The 24,856-nt window shown below is 35.8% G+C and overlaps 1 protein-coding gene across 2 annotated transcripts in view; it reads right to left on the reverse strand.

Annotated features, from left to right (window-relative positions):
- Nucleotides 1-24,856, reverse strand: part of Tmtc2 (Transmembrane O-mannosyltransferase targeting cadherins 2) — a 202,017-nt gene that overhangs the window by 36,606 nt on the left and 140,555 nt on the right. For both annotated transcript variants that reach the window (XM_070303804.1, XM_070303805.1), the window contains exon 6: nucleotides 2,197-2,282. In XM_070303804.1, coding sequence (XP_070159905.1) covers nucleotides 2,197-2,282 — 86 coding nt within the window. The remainder of the gene's footprint in view (nucleotides 1-2,196; nucleotides 2,283-24,856) is intronic.

Genomic DNA, 24,856 nt, shown 5'->3' on the forward strand with positions numbered 1-24,856 from the left:
TACGTGAAACGTGTTGAATCGAAGCAAATAAGACCTGATGTCATTGTCAAATAAACACGTATAATAATCATTGGTCTAAAAAAATCTGTAAGGTATCTATAAAGTATCTTCGGAAAATAAAAAATATTAATTAATTATATGTACATAAGCTAGCACTTTCTTCTAAACGTTTTAGAAATATTACAAACAGAAGGAGAAATCATATTTCTTTTAAAAAGTAAATTTTTAAATTATTATTATATATTTGTCTTTTCACTTTTCTATAAATGGAACTGGAACTTTTATGGCAAAATATCTTTTATTTAGATTTAGATAGATGGTAGTTTCTCGCAGAAAACCTTTCGGTTTAAAAATAAAACATGTTAATATAGAAGAACGATTTCCGCGTAACCGCGCTTTCCTCGAGTTTGCTTCCGTTTTCCTTTCCGGCTGCAATATATAGACGCTTTGCGAATTCGATCGCGCTTATACGGATCGTTTCACTCCGTTCCGGACGGGAAACGTTTCGGTCAGAAAACTTGGTATGTGCCCGTGGAGGACCGATAAAATCGATATTGTACCGTACGGAAGTATCGTTTCGTAACGAACCAATTCCACATCGGTCAAAGTAAATCATCGTACGTGGGTATTGTGTACGGTATTGCGTAACAAATTCACCACTGTTTCGCACTGCATACGGTAAACATTCGTTTTCCCGGCATTTGCCGAAGCTCATTGCGCATGCAAATCGTTCGCGTATATAAATTTGTACAAAATCATACCTCTCTTTGATAGCGTCGCATCTGTTGGAATTTATATATCGCGTATAAATATTTTTGTTCGTTATTCTTTGCAATGTTAATATTTCTCTCGATATACGTCTGGATAAATCGGACGTGACATCATTAATCCGTCACATAGCGCATACATACGATGTTGTAACCCGGATACAAGATTTCAGATATATTTTTGTCAATACAAAATTAATTCTTCTTTCTGAATAAAAAATACCAAATTACATCAATATTTTCAGTGCTATAAATTAAGTTCTTCAGACTGTGATTAGATATTTAATTATTCATTCTAACAGATTTGTGAAAATATATTTGAACGTTCAAATCAAAATTTAATCATAATTAAAAATTATTCAACGTTTAATATTAGAGTGTCACATTTGTCGAAATTTTTCTTATAAATAAAATATTAAAATTCAAATTTTGCGCTCAATATACGTTATTCTGTCATTAAAATTAATGCAGATATTTACGGGACACCTTGTCGCGAACGCAAGTCGTCGAAATCTAATCTACATTCTGCGTTTCGTTTCTCGCCGCAGATGTGCCCGTCGTTCGAACCGCGCGGATATACCAGCGATATCACCCTTTACGGAGGAAAAACATCTGGGGACCGAGAGAATCCGGAATGGCACGTGAAGGAGCCATAAAATCGATATTGTAACGCGACGAGTTATCTCGCGCGGTAACGAACCGCTCCCATGTCGGTTGAAGTAAATCGCGGATCGTACATATACTCTTCTATACCGAAAGATATATACGTATAACAAACGAGCCGCTCGTCTTTCTTTCCCTCAGCTTGCTTTATTCCTTTTCTTGTCGGTCCTTTTCGACGCGCGCTTCGTTTCGCCCTCAGGTTTAAGGCCATAAAGATTGAGTCTCTTGGGTAAAAGGCGGCTCGTTAAGGACGCGAGCCGATCTCTCAGCTTCTAATCGTAAGTACGGATGTATACGTAGACCCGAAAGGGCTTACTATATAAGAAGCAAGCTACACAGGAGAAATAGTAGTAGGATAATACAGATGTCTGTAATAAAGATTATTACACCGATCATAAAAATAGTAAAAAGCATGTGATAGCGAAACGAGAAAAATTAGAGGATAAGCGTCTCGAGTGACTGGAAATGGAGCGCGTTGGAGGGATTGATAAATATAACGAGTAAAATGGATCGAGTAACGACAGTTCGTCTTCATTTCTCGTGATAATGTTACTGACGCGTATGGAGGTATATTTTTTCATGACGTTGAGGGTCCTTCAACGATCGATCGGCGGTAATAAAGCGAATCCATCAAATGAACGTTAATGGTGCTCAAATATTAAGTTGCTCGAACGAACATAGAGTCGTTGGAGGGTTTGGCTAACGAAGCCGACGACGCTACGCGGTTTTTAAAGTTGGAAAACAAGACTGTAATTAGAAAACTTACGAGCTAACGAAGGCCGGAAATGAATGGCTCGTTGATAACTCAAAATCGCCTCTTCGTAATTCTTCCTGCCCTGCTGTAAGATGCCCCTGTAACAAAAAAAAACAAAACAAAGCAACTTTTAATACATTCTAGAATATTACAATGAGAAAAGAATAATATATTTGGAAAGCAAAAATAATTAAAAACTTTTACATTATAATTTTTATTCTACAAAGAAGAAAAAAATAACTCTAAAGATCGATAAAAATATCAAGTTGACTGATAATGTTGATAATGCGCGATCTTAAGCAAACAGCCATTAACAAGGTAAATAAATTTTATAATCTCTAGTTTGCCTTTTGTCACTGTGGTACATATTTCCCAGCTTTCAAAGATATTCACCTCTTCGATATAATATCAAGTGTCAAACGCTGCGAGAAGAAAAGAAAAGTTTTCCGTCTTTTAGACAGTGAGCGATTAATCTTTCCTCGAAAAACGTCACTTTCAGAAACGATATAAAAATATTACTTGTCAAGGCGATGACTTATCGCACATGAGGTTGTTGCTACGCGGTGGGATTAAATTGTGAGCGCAATAAGCACGATTCGTAATATCCATACACACATACGGCGGCGATCTCTCCATTTCTCTCCTTTTCTCTCGCAAAGTTATATATTTTAGAAAGAACCCACCGCTTTTCGGCGTTGCGGTGATTAATCTTCCGACATAAGTTGTCGCTCGAGATACGATGAAAATATCACTCGACAAGTGAAGTATAGTCGGCCAGCCGATGAACGACTTGCGCAAGCACTATCGTTGATATTTTTCTCGTAGCACGTTATCGAAATCGGACTGGACGATACGTCGTGCAGTTATTTTTCTTGCCTCGCATGTTGCGTTATTTTTCTTACTTTCCGACTAGATTAGAATTGTGAACAGGATTTTGCACAAGAGTTATAACGCAGTTTGCGAAATATTTGTGCTCTTTGCATACATATATGTCGCTATATTTTTTTAAATTGTGCTACTCTAAAGAAAGATTATAATTAATATATATTATTTGAATAATATATTTTCTAAAATAAAGGAAAAAATAAAGATGCGCTTGTGCATGTATCTGATGATTTATTACCGAGATTCATTGCAAAAATTCGCGCTTCAAGATTTCGACCATGTCAACTTTTCTAACGAAGCGGGTGTGTACAATTTGAATTGGCGTAAATTACTGAAAGTTGAACAAAGTTTGCTGTGCATTTCCGCTCCGGTACATATTCGCGCGCGCGAAACTATACGCTGCCTTTTTTACACAAGTCTTATTAACGTTGAAATATAAATTAACGTCAGCAAATTCTCTGACGTTTTTGCCGAGTTTTTGCGAATTAATATAATTATTAAGAATTTTCCGTTTATTCTGAAGCGCAGTTTTAAAAATTATTCTTTCCTTAGAAATAATTAATTTATTATCAAAATTAAGAGCATACATAACGCGTAAATCGAATTTTCACGTCGATGCAGCGTGGCGAAAAAATTATACTAATGAGGCGCTTTGTAAGCCTGCGACAAACGACGAGCTTGAAGAAAAAAAGAAAAAGAGAGAGAAAATGGCAAAGAAAGGGGCGAGATGGAACGAGATATTTCCTTTCCTACCGTGCGAAGCTAGCAAGATGAAGAGAATCTCTGTTCGTTAACGAGCCGCTACTCTGCATTCGTTAACTTTCAACAAGACGAAGACGTTCGCGACGTATACATATACTCCGTCCGTCACTTTGTCGGCTTTTCCTCTTGTAACAATTTTCAGTTTGTGCCAATTTACAATTTTACCCTATTCTGTTTAATTTGTTATTCAACTCTTGGCCCGTTTATTGAGATGACCGTATATTGCGATGATTTTATAAATCTATTTCAAGTAGTAATAAATCCGTAAGTGTTTTACTAAATGTGTGATAAAGGATCACAGAAGGCCACAAGAAAAGTTAACGTTTTATATAATTACAAAAGAAACAATTGTGTGTCTATGAATTATATGATTGACATACTAAAAAATAAAATTACTAAATTCTCAAAATACTGTAATATTTAAAAAATAATAAAAAATTCTATTCTTATTTTTCTAATTCATCTTTAAATAATGTTTTATTTTTGCTTTTTATTAAACTGAATTATATTTCATAATCGATGAGTTATAAATACTTCTTGTTTAATTCCGACCGCTATTATTTCATCAAAAGTTAACCGCATTTAATGTCAAAAGCGAAATTGAGGCACAAACCAATTTATGCAGATGGTCAGAGAACGAAAAGACAAATCGCGCGCGTAATTCCCCGATGTCGTTCGTTTAAAACACGAAACTTAATAAAGCGACGTGGCGCGTCAAATGCTGTTACCGTCAAACCGCTGTGCGTACGGCGGCTTCGTGGTATAGTTCAAACGGAAACATGAGTGTGTTTCCGCACATCGACAAAATAAACCTCAATCGTTTGGTCGAATCGCGCGGATATAATTATACGAATTATCCGGGTTTCCTGTAACGGGCAATCGGTTTTACGACGGGAGAACGTTTTGCGCTATAACGATCATGTTTTGTGTCGGCTGGTTTCGATAGCAAAACGCGACCTCTTTAGAATGTCCTCGAGAGTTTTTCACTGGAAAATTTCGTTCGTAATAAGACGTGGAGGAGAAAGCAAGGAATAAAAGAAGGAAGAAAAAGAGTTAGAGAACCGAGGCGAGATAGAGGAGTGAAGCAACAAAAAACACAGAAATTGTCGTCGAATATCTGATCGTTTTTATGCGGTGAGCCAATAAAATAGAAATGTCCGTAAAACGTTCACCATATCACACGAATATGCCGATAAAAGTTCGGCGAGGAATGTCGAAAAGTTGCTTCGATTCACGATGCATGAATATGCGTATTTCAACAAGACTAAAAATGCAAACGCGATGCGTCGAGAGATGTACACGAGATTCTGCGAAACGTCATTTCAAATCGAGCGCAACGATAGGTCGCCGCGATCGTTGACTTTCATCACTTAATATTATTGATGTTCGCCATAAAATCTGCGTATAAAATATTTAACTTCTAGAAATTTTGTTTATCAATTTTTATGCTAATTTATATAATTATATATACCTATATATATATATATATATATATATATATATATATATATATATATATATATATATATATAATACAATAATTCAAAAAATATAATTTTGTAATAAAAAGACTTTTCCAGAATCTTTTTCATTCATGAATTTTTATTAATTTCAATGTTTTATATCATCGATTTACATAAAATAGTAATTTAAATAAAACATTACATGTTTGATTTTTTTATCAAAATTTCCTCGATTTGTATATAAAAAACGTGTGATTTAATATTTAAAAAGTTTTTTCTGTTTTTAACATTTTAGGCGATCCATATTCAAACGGGAGAAAAATCATCTATGTGAAAATTGTTTATCTAGATATATAATCTAAAACGCATCTGTTTATATCACAAAATACGCTTTATGAAATCTATTCTTACACAATACCCTCGCAACATCATTTTCAGTTTTATTATTAGAGCCTGTATTATTTTCATCAAGCAATATCGGAAAATGATTCTTTAAATTCACAATATCCCAGTTGTTTACGTAAAACCTAGCCACAAAATTATGCAAAATGCAATTTTCAGCAATTTATTATTAGAAATTCCTTAAGTGCATCATCGATAATTATTATGAATCAAGTATGCAAATTGATTATGTGCAAATAAACGTAGCTGTTAAAACGCAGACTGAATAATGTAAAATAATTCAAAAGAAACAAGTTGAATAAACAAATTTGTAATTTTATTGAAATATTTGAATATTTATATGCTACCAGATTCAGTTCAATCGGACTACGCGTTCAATCGTTCTACCTATAACTAAATTTAACTAAACTTAACTCATACAACTTTACCTTGATGATAGCAATCGCGCTTATTCCCAACAGACCGCACAATATAATAATTGCATGCGAAAAATTCGTACATACACCTGGTGATTTAAGGTCTACATAAAAATTTAGATGTAATAAATCTAATCTTTATTACGTATATGTGTATATATAAATATATATATATGGTATATATGCGCTTTTATATTTTGCAAAAATGTAGATTGCAAGAGTTCTCATCATCATTAACATATATTTTTAATTGTTTTGGCGTAATATTGAACAGATAATTAGATATAAAAACCGATAGAGCTTTCATCATAATAATTAGGAATGTATTACGCAATGATTATTATATATATATGGTATGACATGCATTATTATATAATTCGACCTTGCGAGAGAAAGCAAAATCACGATCTCTCTTCAACAAACAGTGTGTTGCGTAAAAATTATGCAAACATATACATATACGTAGATAAATATATATATATATATATATATATATATCTTACAATTAGAAATTTATATTAGAACAGAGAAAAAAAATATCGTTAAAAAATATATTGCCCCTAGTTATATATTTCTATTTATATACGCGCGTATTTAAAAAAATGTCCGATATTAAATTTCAAATGAGTCTCGTTGGTCGAAACTGATATTAAAAAATCATTAATATTCGCACATAGCGGTACGCGCGCATTCAATATGCCGCTAATTTTTTGCCTAGATTTAGCGGCCGTACAAAACGACGGTGCGTGATATAAATCACGCGTTCTATCTCGCGCGTTTTCGCGTTTAATTATGCAGCTCATCGCGATGTGATAACTCAAATCATGCATAAGCCTAAAAAGTTGATTGCACGCACAAGCGTATGAAAGGAAGAAGAAAAAAGAGATATCACCCATTTATCCAAATACTTAATATATAATAATTTCATAAATATTAATTGCTTGCATATTATTGACTTAATATCGATTTATATTTAAGATCTCGCGTTAACGTCATAGTAACAGCTATATATTATTATTTGTAGATCGCAATATTTTTTGTAACAGTATCGTACCTGCTAAATTCAGCGCTCGCAACGCTTTCTCCGGGTTACTTGTCGTGCATGTGAAACCTCGAAAATTTCATTTAAAACACCGTCAGAGCTTTAACGCCATCCGTTTTTAGACAAATTGCGGAAATCCGTCATAAGTCATACCATCATGATTGTCAATCTAATCTGAAAGTCTTAAAACATCGTCAGTGTCACATACCGCACTTTCGCCTGTCACTCGACTTTAATTTCCGCGCAAAAAGTCTTCGCGGCGAAACGATCACCTGGCGAAAGCAGCAAAAGCAAAAAAAGAACATCTGCGCGATGACTTATCGCGCGCGGCGCCGGAACGAAAGCGGATGTCGTCGCGGCGGCGTCGATAGCGACGGGGGTGTTAATCGCCGATCGCAAAACACTGGTCGGCGCCAGGGAAAGGGTGAATCGAGTGAGCGGGATGGGGCGATAAACCGCGCGATCGGCTTATGGATTTCGCAATGGCGCCGATCGATAATGTCTGAATTGCAATCGGAATAAAAACGACAATAAAGACTCGAATCGAACCAAACGGCGACGTAGCTGACGATATTCGCGGCAATCTGCGATCGGCGGCAAACAAGCGGCTATCGATCGATATCGCGCGATATCGTGTAAAATGCCCCTCCTATTATCCTTATGAATATTAAATTTAGCCGTAATCCGCGCTCTACATGTCGGGTATGTTTGTGTTATGCTACATACAATGTAGCGGATTTCGTCCAGTGGTATATCCATTGTCGTTCTCTGTTGCTGCACTCGGAGGAGAACAAAGTCGTCTTGGCCATCCCACAGAATATCCCATTCCGCATTAAATTCCACGTATCAAATTATTGTAGGAAACATTAGACGCGTCCGACGCACCTGCCTGAGATACGCTATCGAATTATATCGGTACCGTCGAATTTACATTACCTTTGAAATTTTCTCCGACAATAACAGTCTTCGATTTCACATGCAAAATACAAGCAAAAATCACGTGTTTCCTAATAGGTTTAGGTATCTCGACACATTTCTAGTTTGTTCTTCCTAAGCAAAAATGCGAAACATATTATTAATTAATATAAAATATTTTTAAAATGCAACTAACAATTAAATAAATATAATATCAAAATAAATATTTACTTGCAGCTGCCTAAAGAATGTTTGATGAACGAAAGTAAAGAAAGGTGCATTGCAAAGATATTATCATAGCGTCGAAGATGACAGTGTCTGCGGGTTGAATTCTTTGCAAAAACCGACAAATCGGAAGAGACTTATCTGCGATCGCTGGCCGTAATCCCAAATCGGCATCATTTTCGCCAGACGCTACGTTCGTCAAATGCATTTATCGAGAACGGCGCCGCGGCGACGATGACGACGACGACGACGACGACGACGACGGTCGTCATCGTCATTGTCACCGTCGTCACTGTCATCATCGACGTTGTCCCGATTCACATGTCCAGAGCATCGAATTGTTCGATCGACCGTTACCATTGTCACGCGAAAAGCGCGCATGTTCGTGACTATCGGTGGTTATCTCCAATGGCCATACGCTCCGGACTTTTCCAAGTCAAAATCAGAGAGAGCCACACACAGATTTTCAGCCGTACAGAGACGATCCTAAAATCCGGGCCGCAAGTGCAAATACGAGAGAGAAATCGCCATGAACAAACATTGCGAGGCATCGATAGCGCGACCGAAGGTACATTTTATCCTCCGCTTTTTTTCGCAGAAAATCCTAACGGAAAAAATGCATATATAAAATGTAAATACATATATATATATATGTATATATATCTCGGGAAAAAAAGAATGTTGCGAAGTAAAAAAATCTTCATGTAAGTCCTCCTCATGCGATATGTAAAATTTTGTTTTATATTAATATGAATAGAATCGTGTGTGTTTTGGCAAAGAATAATAGATAGATATTTTTTAAATAAATATTATGTATATAAAAAAATGTCAAATCGCGTGCTATTTCATCTCTTGTCGTTTTTACAGTTTCAAATTGCAATTCTTTGGTAAAAAATGCGGTCATCTTCACATAGGCACTTTTTATCACGTTTCAAATTTATTTATTCCTCTTACTACTTTACGAGAGATTAATGACCGCATAATGATTGCGAGGGAGGACGGCCTATTCTGACCGATAATTGAAGCCTTCCTTTTTTTTTCTCATCGAAGCATCGCGCATGATTCCGTAACGATCGACAATTTACGATACTTTCGCCGCATTTTTACGATCGTTTTTTAAGGGTTCGAGAAAGAGAGAGAGAGAGACACACAACACTCGGCGAACCCTTACGACCTAGGCGTCGCGCAAACAGAGGACGACGCCAGGCGTCGGGATATAAATCGCAAGGGACTTGGCGCAATTTTATGTACTCTGCCTCGTAAAAAAGAATTTATAACGATTTTATGCGCCACAGAGCGAGCGAGCGAGCATGTCCTATCGGCGATTCCGAGAGAATTTATGTTTATTAATTGTTTATCGGATCGCGGGGCCGAGAGAACGGTCGGCTTCTATACGTACAAAGTGTCACGGGAGGAAATACGGTTACGTCGCTAGTGCCAATATTGGTGTTATATAACAAGTGTGATTTATATTGCTATTTGCGAAGATCGAGTCCTAATGTACTTTTGTATACATTTAGTGCAATGATTAATGGACAGTTGTGCGAAATCAACTGTGTGTACGTTCATTGTGTCGTAATTAAAATATAATTATAAAATATAATAATTATTGAGAGAGATAGATTTATCTTGACATATTTCTATCAAGAAAATTAATTTCAAGATTTATCAGATCTATTCGTGTATATATAGCGCGCTCTGGAAAACGTTGTTAATTTTTATGATCGGGTTCTAGGATAAAATGTTACAAGAGCTTTCGAAAGCGAGGAATAACTTGCCGATAACGCGACACATTTGTAGTCTTCGCGCAAGAATACGATCGGATGTAAGTTCCGTATCGAACGTTTCTCGCGTTCCTTATGCGAGTTACGAAGTTCCCAGATACCGATCGGAAATTTTTTGCGAAAGTTCTAAATCCAATCGTATTTTTTACTTCGTGCTGTTAAGAAAGTAATGATCAGAAATTGCCGATGAGTAACATAATCAAGAAAAGTAAGTAATTAATTGTTTTGTTACAGAAGTATTGACTAATTAAAAATATAAAAGTGTAAAGCTTAATATTTGAAAAAAAATTTATGATTATTGTAAAAGACGTAACGTTTTATATAATACGACACGATAACCTTTGACGAAGATAGCTGAGGAAGCAGCAGGTTTTTGGTGAAATCATGCCTGCTGTTCCTTGGCAACGTTCCCGTGGGAAAAGCTGCTTGAGCTTCGGGCTCGAGTAGGCCACAGCAAAAATCGATCATGTATGTTACAGACGAACTTTGATTCGAAAATGCTAAAAGAATTTTTGAATATTTCGTGTATTTTTTAAATCAAGTGTCTAAACAAATTCCGAAAAAGATAAAAAAAAAGATTATAGTAGATGTAAATTAAAAAAAAAAATCAAAACATTTTTTACATTTATAAAGATACTATTTTCTTCAAGTGTGATTATATTTTAAGCAATAGAAATATATGCGATTAATTTTGCTTCTTTATATAACTTCCTGCAATTTTAAAACAGTTTCTAATAAAAAGCACGCCATTTAATTTAAGATAAATGATTAAAAAGAGTCATAACTCTCTATAAAATCAAAATCACAAGAGACTAATATTTTCCTTAGAAATCCAAGAAATGCACTTTCGAAGAAGAATGAGGTCGTAATTAGTTGAAAGATATTAGGAAATAACCAATTCGTGTTATGAGAGATGGTAACAATTATTTTTAACTTAAATGCATATACGATATATATACATTATACATCAATCTGAGAAGATACGAAGGATTAAAGTCAATCGATTAAATATCGGTTATTGGTATTTTTCCAGATATTTTCGAATTGAAGTTTAGCATTATAACAAACAAGTTCAAAGTAACGATATATAATTTATATAATCTCGATAAATTTAAAACTCGTGTTTCGTTATCAGAATTCTATATATATATATATATATATATATATATATATATATATATATATATATATATATATTTACGAGTTCTGAAACATATTTCAAATCTTATACTTAACACAAGCATCATATACGTAAAATAAAAACTACATAAAGAAACTTTCGTAATATTTCTAGTTTGCGGAAAATATTAATTATTAAATACCTCATTAATTCACAAAAAAAGTTATCGCTTCAACTTTTACATAAAACGCTCAAGTATACACACACGCACACGGACACACATATATATATATACATATTAAAATTACCTACGAAAACGTATCATTAATAAAATTGATATTTAATGTAAAAGGTCATAAAATTATTCTTTGCTTTTTTTCAAACTAGAATATCTTGAAATCAGAACAATTCTATTCATCGTGCAATAATTCAAAGCCAAAAGATCAATGTTCTGTGAGTGTGTAACGTGTTTTTTTTTTGTTTCTAAACCGCAGGTCACACATAACTTCGGGAATATCGATTTAACGCGCGTCATTCCTCGTTGATAAGTTCCACCGAACGATAAAGTTCTAGATCAAATCGATCATCATTCCCGAACGAATTAGTATCGTATCATACGTTATATCTGTCATTTGCAGGCTTCGCATTGAGTGTAACCAAGCCCTCTCGAGATCCACTCGGGGATTCAGTTTGCCGTGTCGGAGTTGAAAAAGTGTTAAATCCGCAAACATCAAAGAGACGGGCTGGCGCGAAATGTTTCATGTGACGTCGATGTTTCAATCGGCATCTCTCGACGCCGTTGATACATCGCCAGCGATTTCTATCGGCACTCTCGTTTTCGCGAGGTAAAACTCGAAAACACTATATATCGATCGTGTGGAGCAAGATCATTTCATCGCGTCCCATTGTTATTTATGAATGCGATGCTTAATAATGAAAAATATAAAATCGTTCACTTCCGTAGAAAATAATGGACAACATTTAATTCATTTGTAATTTTGCGATAAATAATCATAAATATTTTTAAGATTAATTTTCGAGATCGCAATATATATATATATATATAAAAAAGAATGTACACACTGTTTTTCGCGGGAGAAACGATATTTAAGAGCCTCGAAAATCGAAGTTCCTCTACTGTAAGTAGTTTAACTTATATTAAGTCAGACCATACACTCAAAATGTATCTTCCACTTTAGGCGAACATTTGTCCGGTCGTTTTCGCGTGATACGGTAATAAATAGGCAAACAGAAACTTAATTCCACTCATGTAAACGCAACACGGCGATTTTGTGGTCTACTTGCTAGATACATAGTGTACTTTAGCGTGGAGTCTACCGTGTCGATACCATTTGCCGGAGAACCTCCACCGACGAGCGCGATTTTAACGAGAGCTCGTCACGCTCGCCCGGTCCGTTCATTAATGAGTCCTTCGTATGTAATTTGCGGTTTCAAACTGTTTTTCTACCGTCCGTTGATGTCCGCTGAATTATGCAGTGCGCGGCGATGTGTGAAGAAAGTGGGCCACACATTTTTTTCCTCTATGTTTTATACGGCGGAGAATCGAAGATAAATATTTTCAATTTGTAAAAGTAAAACGCGCGCGAGGCTTTTGTTGAAACATTCTCGCGATTATTTAACCCGAACCCGAATCCGACGCGAAACGAATGTGATATTCGATAGAGAGACGTCTAATTCATCATTGTTCGCCATGGGCGCGTACGCGTGCATGTATGTTTGCGCTTCCGATAACGGAACGCGCGTATACAGGGTGTCCCCAATTTAAATGGCAAAACTTCAGAAGCGTGTAGGGGACCGAAAAGCTAAGACTTTTAGAGGTACGCTCGTTTTTGCTCCGTTTTGGAAAAAATCATAAAAAAAGAAACAAAACAAGTTTTCGTTTTTTTGTACTTATTTATTTACATTTTATTAATGTTATCATCTAATTAATGCAGATATTGTTCAACATGTTGCTCTCTTGCAGCAATGCAAGCATTACGTCTAGCACTGACCTCATTAATTGCAGCTAGACATTGTTCTAGTGATATGTGGTGTACTGTATCTATGATTCGGTCTCTTAACTGCTCTCTTGAATTGATTGGCACCGTAAAGGATAACATCAAGTGTTTACATATGTAAGGAACCTTGAAGCAGAAAGTTTATTCGGTGCCAATCAAGTCAGGAGAGCAACTGACAATGAGAGATTGAATTTTTGCCATTTTTTCTAAAATGGAGCAAAAACGAGCAAACCTCTAAAGGACTTCTTGTCTTAGTTTTTCGGTCTCCTACACGCTCTTGAAGTTTTACTATTTAAATTGAGGACACCCTGTATACACGCGTATGTATAGAGAAGACCGTTGCCACGAAATGTTCAATAAAGCTGGGGCAATATCGAATAAGCTCACGCATTGTTCTCAACAATATAATATGTCATTTCAATCGCAACGTGTTATTCGGACGGTACAGTGTCGAGGAATTTACGCGAGAGAGAAGATAATTTATACGAAGGACGTATAGGGAACATACCGTATAAGGGATGTGCAATCATGTGATAAGCCCACTCTCATCGCGATGATTATGACCTATAAGGTAGTGATGATACTATAAGATCGAATTATGTTGTATCGAAGGAACAACCTTGCACGATGGTAAACGTTACGATGATTCATTTGACGCACGCAGCATTATTCTGCTCTTAATCGCATAAATAAATCTAAAGAGCGAAAAAGAACATTGTATACGGCATATATTATAAAGTGTTAAATACACAGTAGAAAAGATAATTTTATATAACATTATAAATGAAAATTATGCATTATTTAGTAGCCTTAGAAAATGACTGAGCTATAGATGACACGAGTTTCGGTATCGGTATGATCTTAAATTGCTTATTTCTTTTTTAAATATTCTAAATTTTTTAAAATATTTAAAATATTCTAATTTGATATTAAGTTGTAACATTTGACCCGATTTATATTTATCTTATTATTTGCCGTCGCGTTTATATTAAATTATTTTACTTGTTTTCAAAGATATTGATCATTATTTTTGGAATAAATTGCAATCAATTAGCGTGATGTGTCATAAAATTTTTCCAATATAATGTAGTGAAGAAAATAAGATCGCTAATATCGTATCTCCCTTGTCATGTCAAGTGATCTAAGAGATACATTGGTAGTAATTTTTCTTATTGTACATCCAATTCTTTTTTCTGACATCTCGCTCGTTTATCATGTTTTGCATTAGCAAATTATTACATCATTTGACACTTGATACTTTATGTACCTTCGATAATATGTATTACGGAAAATATCGAATGTAGTCTCGATATAGCATGTATCGATTAATATTAATATGAAATTTTTAAATACTACCAATTAAACAATTTGAAGCTTTTAACAGATATTAAAAATCCGAATGGGGTATTAATAAGCTTTTTAACGGTAAAATATAAATGTGTCGAGTCGACGATATCTCGCTTCTCATTGCATTCCGATTTATAATTTCTCCCTCTGCGTTAACAAAATTTCAATGAGTATCTATTTATTTTCGAACTGAATCGCGGTGAAAACGACAAAGGCGATAGTTTCGCAATGAAAGCTCGACCTATTTCGCTCTGTTTCTTGTCATTCATTCTGTTTTCCATTACGTTGCTCTATCCTTTGCAATCCGTAAAGCCAAATATTTGCAAAATACAATGTCCAGTGTGGGGAAAGCCAGCACTTCGAGAACGTAATGCCTCACTATTGAAAAGTCGACTTTTCCTCAACAAAATTTTAGCTAAATGTTATCCTTTTCATTATATATACATACACACGTGCAGGTTTTTAAAATATTGGTTAACGCGGTAAGAAAATTTTTTGTTTAAATCAAGATTCTCTATAAAAATCAAAAGATTCATTAATTTGAAAATTCATCTAATACTAAAATTAATTTTAGTACTAGAATGAAGTAACATCTTGTTCAAGTTATATAATTGCTATAAATTCTAATAATACCAAAATTTTTTATAAGTCAATTATTTTTTGACGGTTTGATCTCGCCAAACTGGTATACTTTAAGCATCAAAATCAAAAGTCGTTGATGAAATTGTGCGGCAAGGCCGTGTTCGTAATTTCATAAAACATATGTTAAATTCGTGGAAAGATCCGCGCGATCGCGGAACGCGCTGAGATATTTATTTTTCCGCTTGATTTTGTCCATCGGTTTCGAACGAATTCGAATCGCTCGATTTTTTCCGAGTATTACAACTAGGAATGGAATCGTTCTGCACACTCTCGTCTCCTCTCCCTCGCTCCCCGTCTTTGTCTCTTTGCCAAACTATTTTTTCCCGTTGGTTTTACGAACACTTCTTTTCCATTCCTCGTTTTTTCCGTTATCTCGTTTTTACGTCGTATATATGGCTCAGCGCGGATCCACCCGGGTTTTCGATACTATCGCGCGAAAAAATTTGTATGTCGTTCAATGTCGTCGAGTAAGCGAGTTTCTATGCATCCGACTGTTTCTCGTCATTCCAGTTAAATCCAGCAAGTCAACTATTTTAAAAGTATTTTTTGCATCATATTTCTATGTACCTAATATTAAAAGTTAGATTTAACTTTTAATTCGAAATATCATATAACGTCTCTATGTAATTTATAAGAATTTAAAAGGATAAGTTATAAAATAAATAATACGGCAAGAATTTGCTTATTAAACTTGAAATATAAGCTCGGATACATATATTATTATAACATTTAAATATATAATTAATAAACGTATAAATCGTTATATTCATAAAATTGAACTATTATCATTAACACAAAAAAAATTGAATTAAAATATTAACTGTACCATCGAGAATAATTAAACTACTCTGTATAATTCAGTAATCGCATTATGTAAGTTTGTCCAATAATTCATCGAAAATGAAGAGTCATATATAATTCGCATCAAATCGTATTAATATAATAATTATCCATGTTGCATTTTGTTTCTGCATTAAAAATGATTTCTTTTCCACGGACATTTATTCTATTTAAATATCGCGGAACGCGAGACGCGAAAACGTGATATCGCGAAGCGCGTTTTCAGCATGACGATTCGTCGCGTTTTCGCAGTGGTACGTGAGCAAAATTGCGCTCAGCAAAATCATGACGCCAGCAACAACCCGCCGACGTCGTATAGGCGACATGATTTTCTCAGATGTCACTGGCACCAGCACGTTCATCTGCGTTCCTTCATAACGCACTCGTCTCCTTTTCTCCATCTCGTTCTCTTTCCTTTCGCGGCGCGAAACGCGCCGTGAAACGCGCCGCGAAACTCGGAGAATAATTAATTTTCGCCAATGCCATTGTTTTCTTTGCGTAACGAGCGAACGACCGCGTTCCTTTCGGAGACACCGCGGCGTTTTTCACGTACATTCATATAGTATGTCTCTGCGACTCGATGTTTGAATTTTCTGTAATCATATATTATGTGCATGCACGTAAATGTACATATGTGTATGTGTATGAAACGTTGCAGTGACGCGTCCGCTATGGAATGCGATACGTTCGGTTGCGTCATAAAGAGCCGAGTCACGCGAGCTTTATATATTATTCACGCAGCCACGCCGCTGATCGCTGCACTCGCATCCTCGTCCTTTTTGTTCTTTCGCATTTACTACCCCACCTCAATGCCGCAGCGCATCGTTCTTTTTTCATCGCCGGTTTTTTCCCGACACGTTCCCCATTCCGGCTTCATATCTCGCGGACGAAGCGCGAGGTTCGCAAACATCAGCGCCGTATGCTACGTAGGAAAATGTACGCGCGGCAATTTCATCGGCCCGACAAGATCTGCTTGCGCAATATTTATCGCCGCCATCGCACCGTCCACTCTCGCGATTGTTCCCCGTCAAGTGTCATAAAGCTAAATTTCCCGGCCGCGTGTGGTCTTGGTCGCGAGCGACTAGCTGAGTTTTAACCTCCTGATGGCCGCAGGACTACAATAATTCAAGTTACGCGAGTGATGTAGATCTAAGGTATATTTACTGCTTTCTATTCGTTTTTACAGCCTCATTGTTCGAATGATATAGTGATCACTATATATAATTCTCATTGTTTCATGTAATAAATTATTTTAATCAATTGTGGAAAAAATCTAAGCATTAATATTTAAATATCATGCTTAAATTTACCGAAGAGTTTTTTCGTTAATGTTATATTAATTTAATAAATTAATAAATTAAATGCAGAACATATAGTTTTTATTATAAATCTATATATACTAATATTTTGTAATATATATTTCTTTTTCTAGTTATTTTTCAATTTTTCTCTTGTTTTAAAAGTTGAGATATGTTTATACATTTTATTACTTTTATTAATTTTATTACTCTTATTTGTAGCTATAGCCGCACACTCATCATTGCATATAAATCTTCTGTAATCTTTAAAAAATCGATTATACATGTAAAAATTAAGAAAACATAGTTTATATGTACTTTTGCAACATCTTTGCTTGCAACGTTTCTTCGAAAATATTTTTAATTGATCCAAAGCAATGCGCAGAAAATGTATTGATCTTTTTCAAAGCAAAAAATTCGATTCGGTACTTCTCAGCAAGTACACTGATAAAAAAATATAGTTGAAATTACCATAAATTTACTACAATTTATAGTATATGATTGTATATACTGCATAGTACATGCATATATGGTTAATATTACTAATAATATAATAAAATTTACTATAAAAATGATGATGATTATAAAAATGAGTATCCTAACTATAACTTTTTTACCATGTAATTATAGTCAATTTTATCATCGATTTTATTATCAGTGTACACTTTCAAGGTCATCGGGTCTACGAGTCGTGCATCGCGGCTGTTGGCTTTACCGCACGCGAATAAGAGCGGTTTGTGTGCAATATTTACGGCGATGCCGGCACTCTAGGTCGATTGCCTCTCCCAGTCCTTTCGAACATCGTGATGCATTATATCTCGCTCGTTCCAATCTCGAACTGCTCGCCGTCATCTTGTCTAGGATGCAAGGACGAAAACACACGGGGTGTCGTTTAGCGCGATCGGAAAATCACACAATGTGACATCGATCCCTCCGGAGTATATTCGACTGTTTTGATGCCACTAATATGCCTGGTTACGTTCATGCAATCCCTCGTCTTCGGGATTCACCTCTTTCTTGTTTTCACCGCTTATTGGCCAAGTTTTCAGACGGCAGCGCCGTATCGAGAGCGCCTCCGAGTTCGCCGAGTTCGTCGTCGTCGTTTGCAAAGTAAATCGCGCACGTTTGAGAGATCTCTCGACTGTGCATTGTGCGTCTCTTCCTTTCTCCTCCTTATCCTCCGGCATCGCTTACTTCATCCCCCTCGTCGCTTTCGCGATTTCTCATAACAACTTCGCGTATCGCGAGACGAAATAGGATCTCCTAGATGGGAACAACCTTTTGCGCGACTGTGTAAAAAAGACTAGAATCTTTTAGCGTCTGAAAAGGTAATTGAAGATTCTAGAAAAAAAAATTCAAGTACTATTACGTTCTCTTTCTTTTCTGAAAGTTTCTGATCTGCTGTATACGTGGTTAGATCCGTGAGAAATACCGCTTTTTGAAAATGCACTTTTTAAATTGCAGGAAAGTAATACGTTCCATGATATCATCAGATTATTTCTGCTAATCTAAAAAAATAAAACCGTCTTTTAAATTGAAGAAAAAATTCTCTCCTCTTTCTATTTTGCAAGATCGGTATTTCTGAGAAAAAAAAAGAAAAGAAAAAAAAAGAAATTCAAAATAATATCATGTAAAATTTTACAACTTGATTAATTTATATATAAATTAAAATAAACTTCGATAATGTAAAAAATATATATTTATCAAGTTTATTAAACAGATAAATGTAAACACGAGTTCGACGAATTTGATATCGATTATATTGGTGTTGCATCGAAGCCTGTCTGAGGTGTATATCGGAATGATCGCGATATTTTATGACTTATGCAACTCTCACTGCCATTCTTCACGAATGGCCATGAGTAACCGAACGAGGCATAAAGCACAATACGGATATGGCATGATGCACGATCATGTCTGTTTTCTCTCGTTCTACGTAAACTATTCCGTTCACGTCGCTTACATCACTTACATTTCGGAGACGCGAGCGCTGCCGAGTCAGACCTAATTTTATTCGCGTGTTCGAAGTCAAATTACCTCCAGCCAACTTTCTCTCTCTCTCTCTCTCTCTCTCTCTTTCTCTTTCGAACGCGCCGCTTAATAACGACTTTGGCAAATAGCAACGGGCAACGAACGAGAGGCTTCGGCTTGGTTGATTGGTTAGTTGGTTGGTTGAATCAGCTCGACGATCTGAAACGATGAATAAAGAGTCGCCGTTGCGAGAGCGAACCAAGCCGGGCTAACGTTGGAACCTATTATTCCGCAAAGTTTAAGGGAAGATTCAGGGTTGCCGGAGCGGCGGGGAGAGCATGGAGTAAGGACAGAGGGTAAGGAGGGAAGAGAAAGAGAGCAGGGAGAAACGAGTGGCACCACCCATCCCCTATCTACCATTGAGTTCGCGCTAATTTTACATCGCTTAAAATTTATAGACGGGATGTTAAGGCGCTTATTAAGGCCGCGCTCGCGCGCGGCTCGAGTGGCCTCCAGGATCCGTAAGTTTTCCAGAGCGGCGTACTGAAACGTAATGATCCCTCCCCCCGCGCTTCTCTCTCACTCCATACTGCGTCACACACATACACACTACGCCGCACTCTCGACCACTCTCGATCCACCTCGGCGCGAGCCAGTCCTTCTTTTTCCCCGTCGCGGCTCTTATATCTTCTTCACCCTCGTCATGTTTTCGGCTAATTTGCTGGGCAACTTTTCTAATAAAATACGAGTTTCCCGGCAGGACGGATAAGTTCTCATGTCCGCTACCACCCGTCCCGCATTTTCCAAGCGCAGATCCTCTCGAAAGTATATGAATGTTACGCGCTACCATGATTATGTTTTCAATGGCTCAAAGATGTTCTGGCTTTCGCGTGAATTATAGTACAACATTGCAAATATGTAAGATTAGTTTTTATGTAATCTGCGAGAGATGGATTTCAACAGAAATGATATAGCAACTCTCTTGTTTCATTTATTCCTGTATGAAAAATTTTAAATATTTATAAAAATTGAGCATTTTGAAAAAGGATTCCTTTTAAATTGCTCTCTCTCTCTCTCTCTCTCTCTCTTTACGATAGATTAAATAAAAATTATATGGTAAAAATATATATTTATGCAGAATTTAATAGATTTCATAAAATATACTTGAATAAAAGGAAAATTTAACAATAATGTATAGGTATAGTTAAATAAGGAAAATAGATCTCCAAGTTTCTTAAAGCTCTCAGATGTCAGAATGTAATATACGGGAAAGTCATAAAGGATCATGGTAATATGTCGCGAGTTAATAGCGTATAACGGGCAAGTGTCAAATTAGACGCGATTACACATTCCTTTCCCGTTTTCGCCGAACCAATATGGTTACCCTCGTCGTGAATCGCGTTTAATCCTTGGCATAACTTTTCTAATAAAATACAAGTTCCGACACGCGGACTAACAAGTTCTTGTGTCCGCTACTCGCGCCAGTCTGAAAGTTGGAACGCCTCTAGAGTTCGTGATCGCGAATCGCGTACCTTTTATGAATCGTATTTTCGACTACGACTCGACTATCGAGATATTATTTGCGTTTCAAGGCATCGTAATATTTTATTATGTTGCGCGAGAGTAGAAGAATCGAATTGACAAAACCGATTTCGTATTTATTATCTCGCCTTACTCTACATAATCCACTGTCCTAGAATTTACTTCAAAATCATTTAATTCGTTTCATTAGCTTCATAATTAAGTTTTTATTTTAAACAAAAACAATTTTAAGTGGCAATAATGAAGAGCTAATTGCAAATTAATTTGAGTGCTTCCATCGATATTTCATCGAGGTATTATTTAATATTGTGTGACCAGCTTCTTCCACAAATAATTTAATGCAATTTAAAAATCATTACATACGACACATATATATATATATATTTATAATTTGGTATATATATATTTTGATATTTATAATTCAGTCGATCATCCTAAAATAAAATGTTACATAATTACGAGGATATACAAATAATTTAAACATTCTACTTTCTGTATTTGCAACTGCAGCTATCGCGCGGACGAAAAATACTATTCAATGATACGACATGTATACAAAAGAATGAATAAAATATTCACGATGTAAAGAGTAAGTTTTTGTTATTCCCAGATATTTTCAAAAATACTTCCGTCCGTTAAAACTTGAAGACTTCTATATATATATATATTCCGTATAATTATATTCACAGTAGACACGAGTTTCCGGGGATGTGCAAAATGACTGAGCAACCTTTAGCAGAAATTACCAAAGAGAGAAGTATGAGAATAAATATATTTTTCTTCTTTTCTCTTATGCAATGTATATAATTAAAAAAATTTACAAAGTTCTTCGAATAAGTTTTTTTTTGCCCGTCTAATCGTGCTTTTTCGGAGGTATTTTTTTCTTTGCTAATTTGATTCTATTAAACCGAATTCTTCTCTTAATATCCATCATATATTGTGCTACTTGGTAACTAAAATAAACTAAAAGAAATATTATACATATATATATATAAACAAATTTTTTTTGTATAAGATAAATTAGTTTAAAGTTTAAGTTTATATATAATACTAGTTCCTTTTAGTGACCAAGTGACACAATGACGCGTATTAAGAGAAGAATTTGGGCCAGCAAAATCAAATTAGCAGCGAAAAGAATAGCTCCGAAAAAGCACGATTAGGTGGGCAAAACGGACGAGTCGAGTAATTAGACCTGTCGTAGGGAGCCGATTTAAATACGACCGGAATTTCTCTCGCAATTAGTGGCCGTTCGCCTAAATCCGGTATACGTTATACGATTTCTAGATACGTTTCATTTTATTTTTAAAATAGTAGGCGATGGCGCTTACGTTCGATTTCATTAATTACCTTGAGTCTATATCACTTTAAATCTACATGACGATACGTAGCAGTTTTATTTGGTCCGTTCTTCGTGCGAAATTATATTTCCCGTTAACTGTCATTACGAATATGATGAGAGGAGAATATATTTCATTATATGAAATGGCGGTCCAATCTAATATATGTGAAATACACAATAATGGTCTGAAACACGTCCGCGTAAAATACGCATGCCAGTAACAAAATACAAATTGGTAACAATGATTATATAGGACTCTCTCTCAATTGTTTTATCTTATTGTGTGCAGAATAAATATTTTTGTTACATGCCTGACGTCAATTTGTACCTTTTGTACGTGTGCTTGGTCTGACGAGATGATAGTTGCAAATAGAAATAACAATATCGTCAAAATTATGGAAATTCATACCAACAGATTCGATTGATGGGATGATGTCAGTTTACGAAATCAAGCTTTTCTAGAATTTTGACATTATGACATTGCAATCGATGCCATTCCGGATATATAATATTATATTCACGGATCAGATACAGATGCAATGCATTTTACGTGATATCTGTTTGTTAACGATAATTACATGATACGGATAATTTAGATTTTTATTATGATAACTACTTTCATTATATATCGTATAGCGCAACATCAGAACACACCTATTAATAATCGGTTGTCTTTTGTTTATATCGCAAATCAAAATATTTCCAATGAGTTTATTGCATGTTTATTCTACATCGCAATTGATATAAAAAAAGGAAGAAGAAAATATAAGTATCTGCAACATTCTTTTTTCCTCGAAAAATATTTTTTGAATGCAATGTGAAAAAACCTCCAGGATTCTCGATATATTCTTAGGAAATTCGCTGATAGCTTTCATTCGAACACACACACACACATATATGATTTCATAACATAGTCATAGCAGATACGCGCGTTTCGTTTTATGCATCGAGGCATATACATATGAGATGAGTCAGCTGTCTTCATCGCGAGCCATTGCTCCGAAAAATATAATCTTGTTACGTGAGAGCCGATAATGAGATATGGCAAAATAGATACGTGCATTGTCTATGTGCTATAATAAATAATATCTGACAAGAGAATTTCTGTGTAATCTTTTTTAGATTTATAAAAAAAGATATTGATATATTTTATCTTTCTCTTTTTCATTTAACGTTTAAATTTATTATTTCCAAATCTGACTCATTTACACGATTTTTATGAATCCCCAAAAAAGAATTTTTACAAAATGTTAGATATTTTTTGCCCAGCACATTTTCACCATCTAATTCTAACCAGCTGCAAATGATAATTTTGGTTTTATTAAGCGATGCCATATATTACGTCAATGAATACCGGTAAAACTTTACGGATATAGATTACTTATTAAACTTTCAATCGTGATAACGTATATATTTCAAGAAATTCATTTGATAATAAAATATATGATTTATAAATACAAAATATATGCGAGAATAATGAGAATATTACGACTTTTATTTGTCAAATTACCATCCTCCATTTATTCGATTTTATAATGAAGCACAAAATAATATTTTATATATTATTTTATATATAATATTTTATAATAAAAAAAAACATTCACTGTTATAACTTCAATATAGATTTCTCACCGAATCAAAAAAATTCTCACTCCGTCGTTCGGTTTATACGTTAAAACATACCGCATTTGTAATATAAACGTTCCTGTATTTACATTGAAATGTAAATGTAAATATTCGTTTTTTTTTCCTATCACTCCATTTACATACGTTTGAAACTTCGTTTTAATTGTTCGTCTGATAATTGACTCTTTCCGCGCGTCATGCATTAGATAGAACGTCATTCGTCCGAGTGGCCGACCATACTCGGTCTCGTTCTACTGTTAACACTCTTCCCTAACTCGATAACAGACAGCAATATATCATTTCGGCATTCTCGAATTCGCTTCCATTAATAATTAACATTGACGTGGACGCATCGCCTTTGAGCGTCGTGGCGTTACAACCGCAACAACAAAGCTTCCGAATATTCGCGACGACCGAGACGGCCAGTCGAGGTCAAACCTGGAACAGGCGTCGATTCCGTTTGGTACATATCTACATGCATGCGTGCCCGTATATATATGTATGTGCATATATGCGCGCATGTGCACATTGCAAAGGCTGGTCGATGGTACGCACATGCCTACAGTATAGAGGGTGGGCTACACACGCGGCACGCGGAGAGCGCCGATGCCTCGCGCGGGGTGGATATGGAAGCGGTCCGCGGTCCGGTGGACGCATTATCCTGGTAATATCTGATGCGTCGAGAGACAAAGCTATAAAGGCCTGTAAAGGCCGATGCCGCCAATGCGGTAACCAACGGGCCGTATTGGGCCGGAGTCGGGCCGGATGGTAATACGGTATTCCGTATGCGGGTCAGAATCGGCATCACGTGCGCGCGCGATGTTCGCGCGGCGCGTTGCGCGGATATTGCGCCGATACGTGCAACGGTTATGGTGCGTATATTTGGGGTGAGATGGCGAAACGAAGTGATATGCGAGCGATGTAATAAAGGGAGGGAATGGGAGGGGAGGAGCGGGAGAGGGCAAGGATTATATGCGGGCGCAAGAAGAGATTGATCGCGATGGTGGGATGCGAGGGTGGACAGTGTAATGCGGT

Source organism: Polyergus mexicanus, unplaced genomic scaffold, assembly GCF_030449975.1.
Source record: "Polyergus mexicanus isolate NDT 795.1 unplaced genomic scaffold, iyPolMexi1.0 SCAF_11, whole genome shotgun sequence".
In the NCBI taxonomy this organism is placed as follows: domain Eukaryota; kingdom Metazoa; phylum Arthropoda; class Insecta; order Hymenoptera; family Formicidae; genus Polyergus; species Polyergus mexicanus.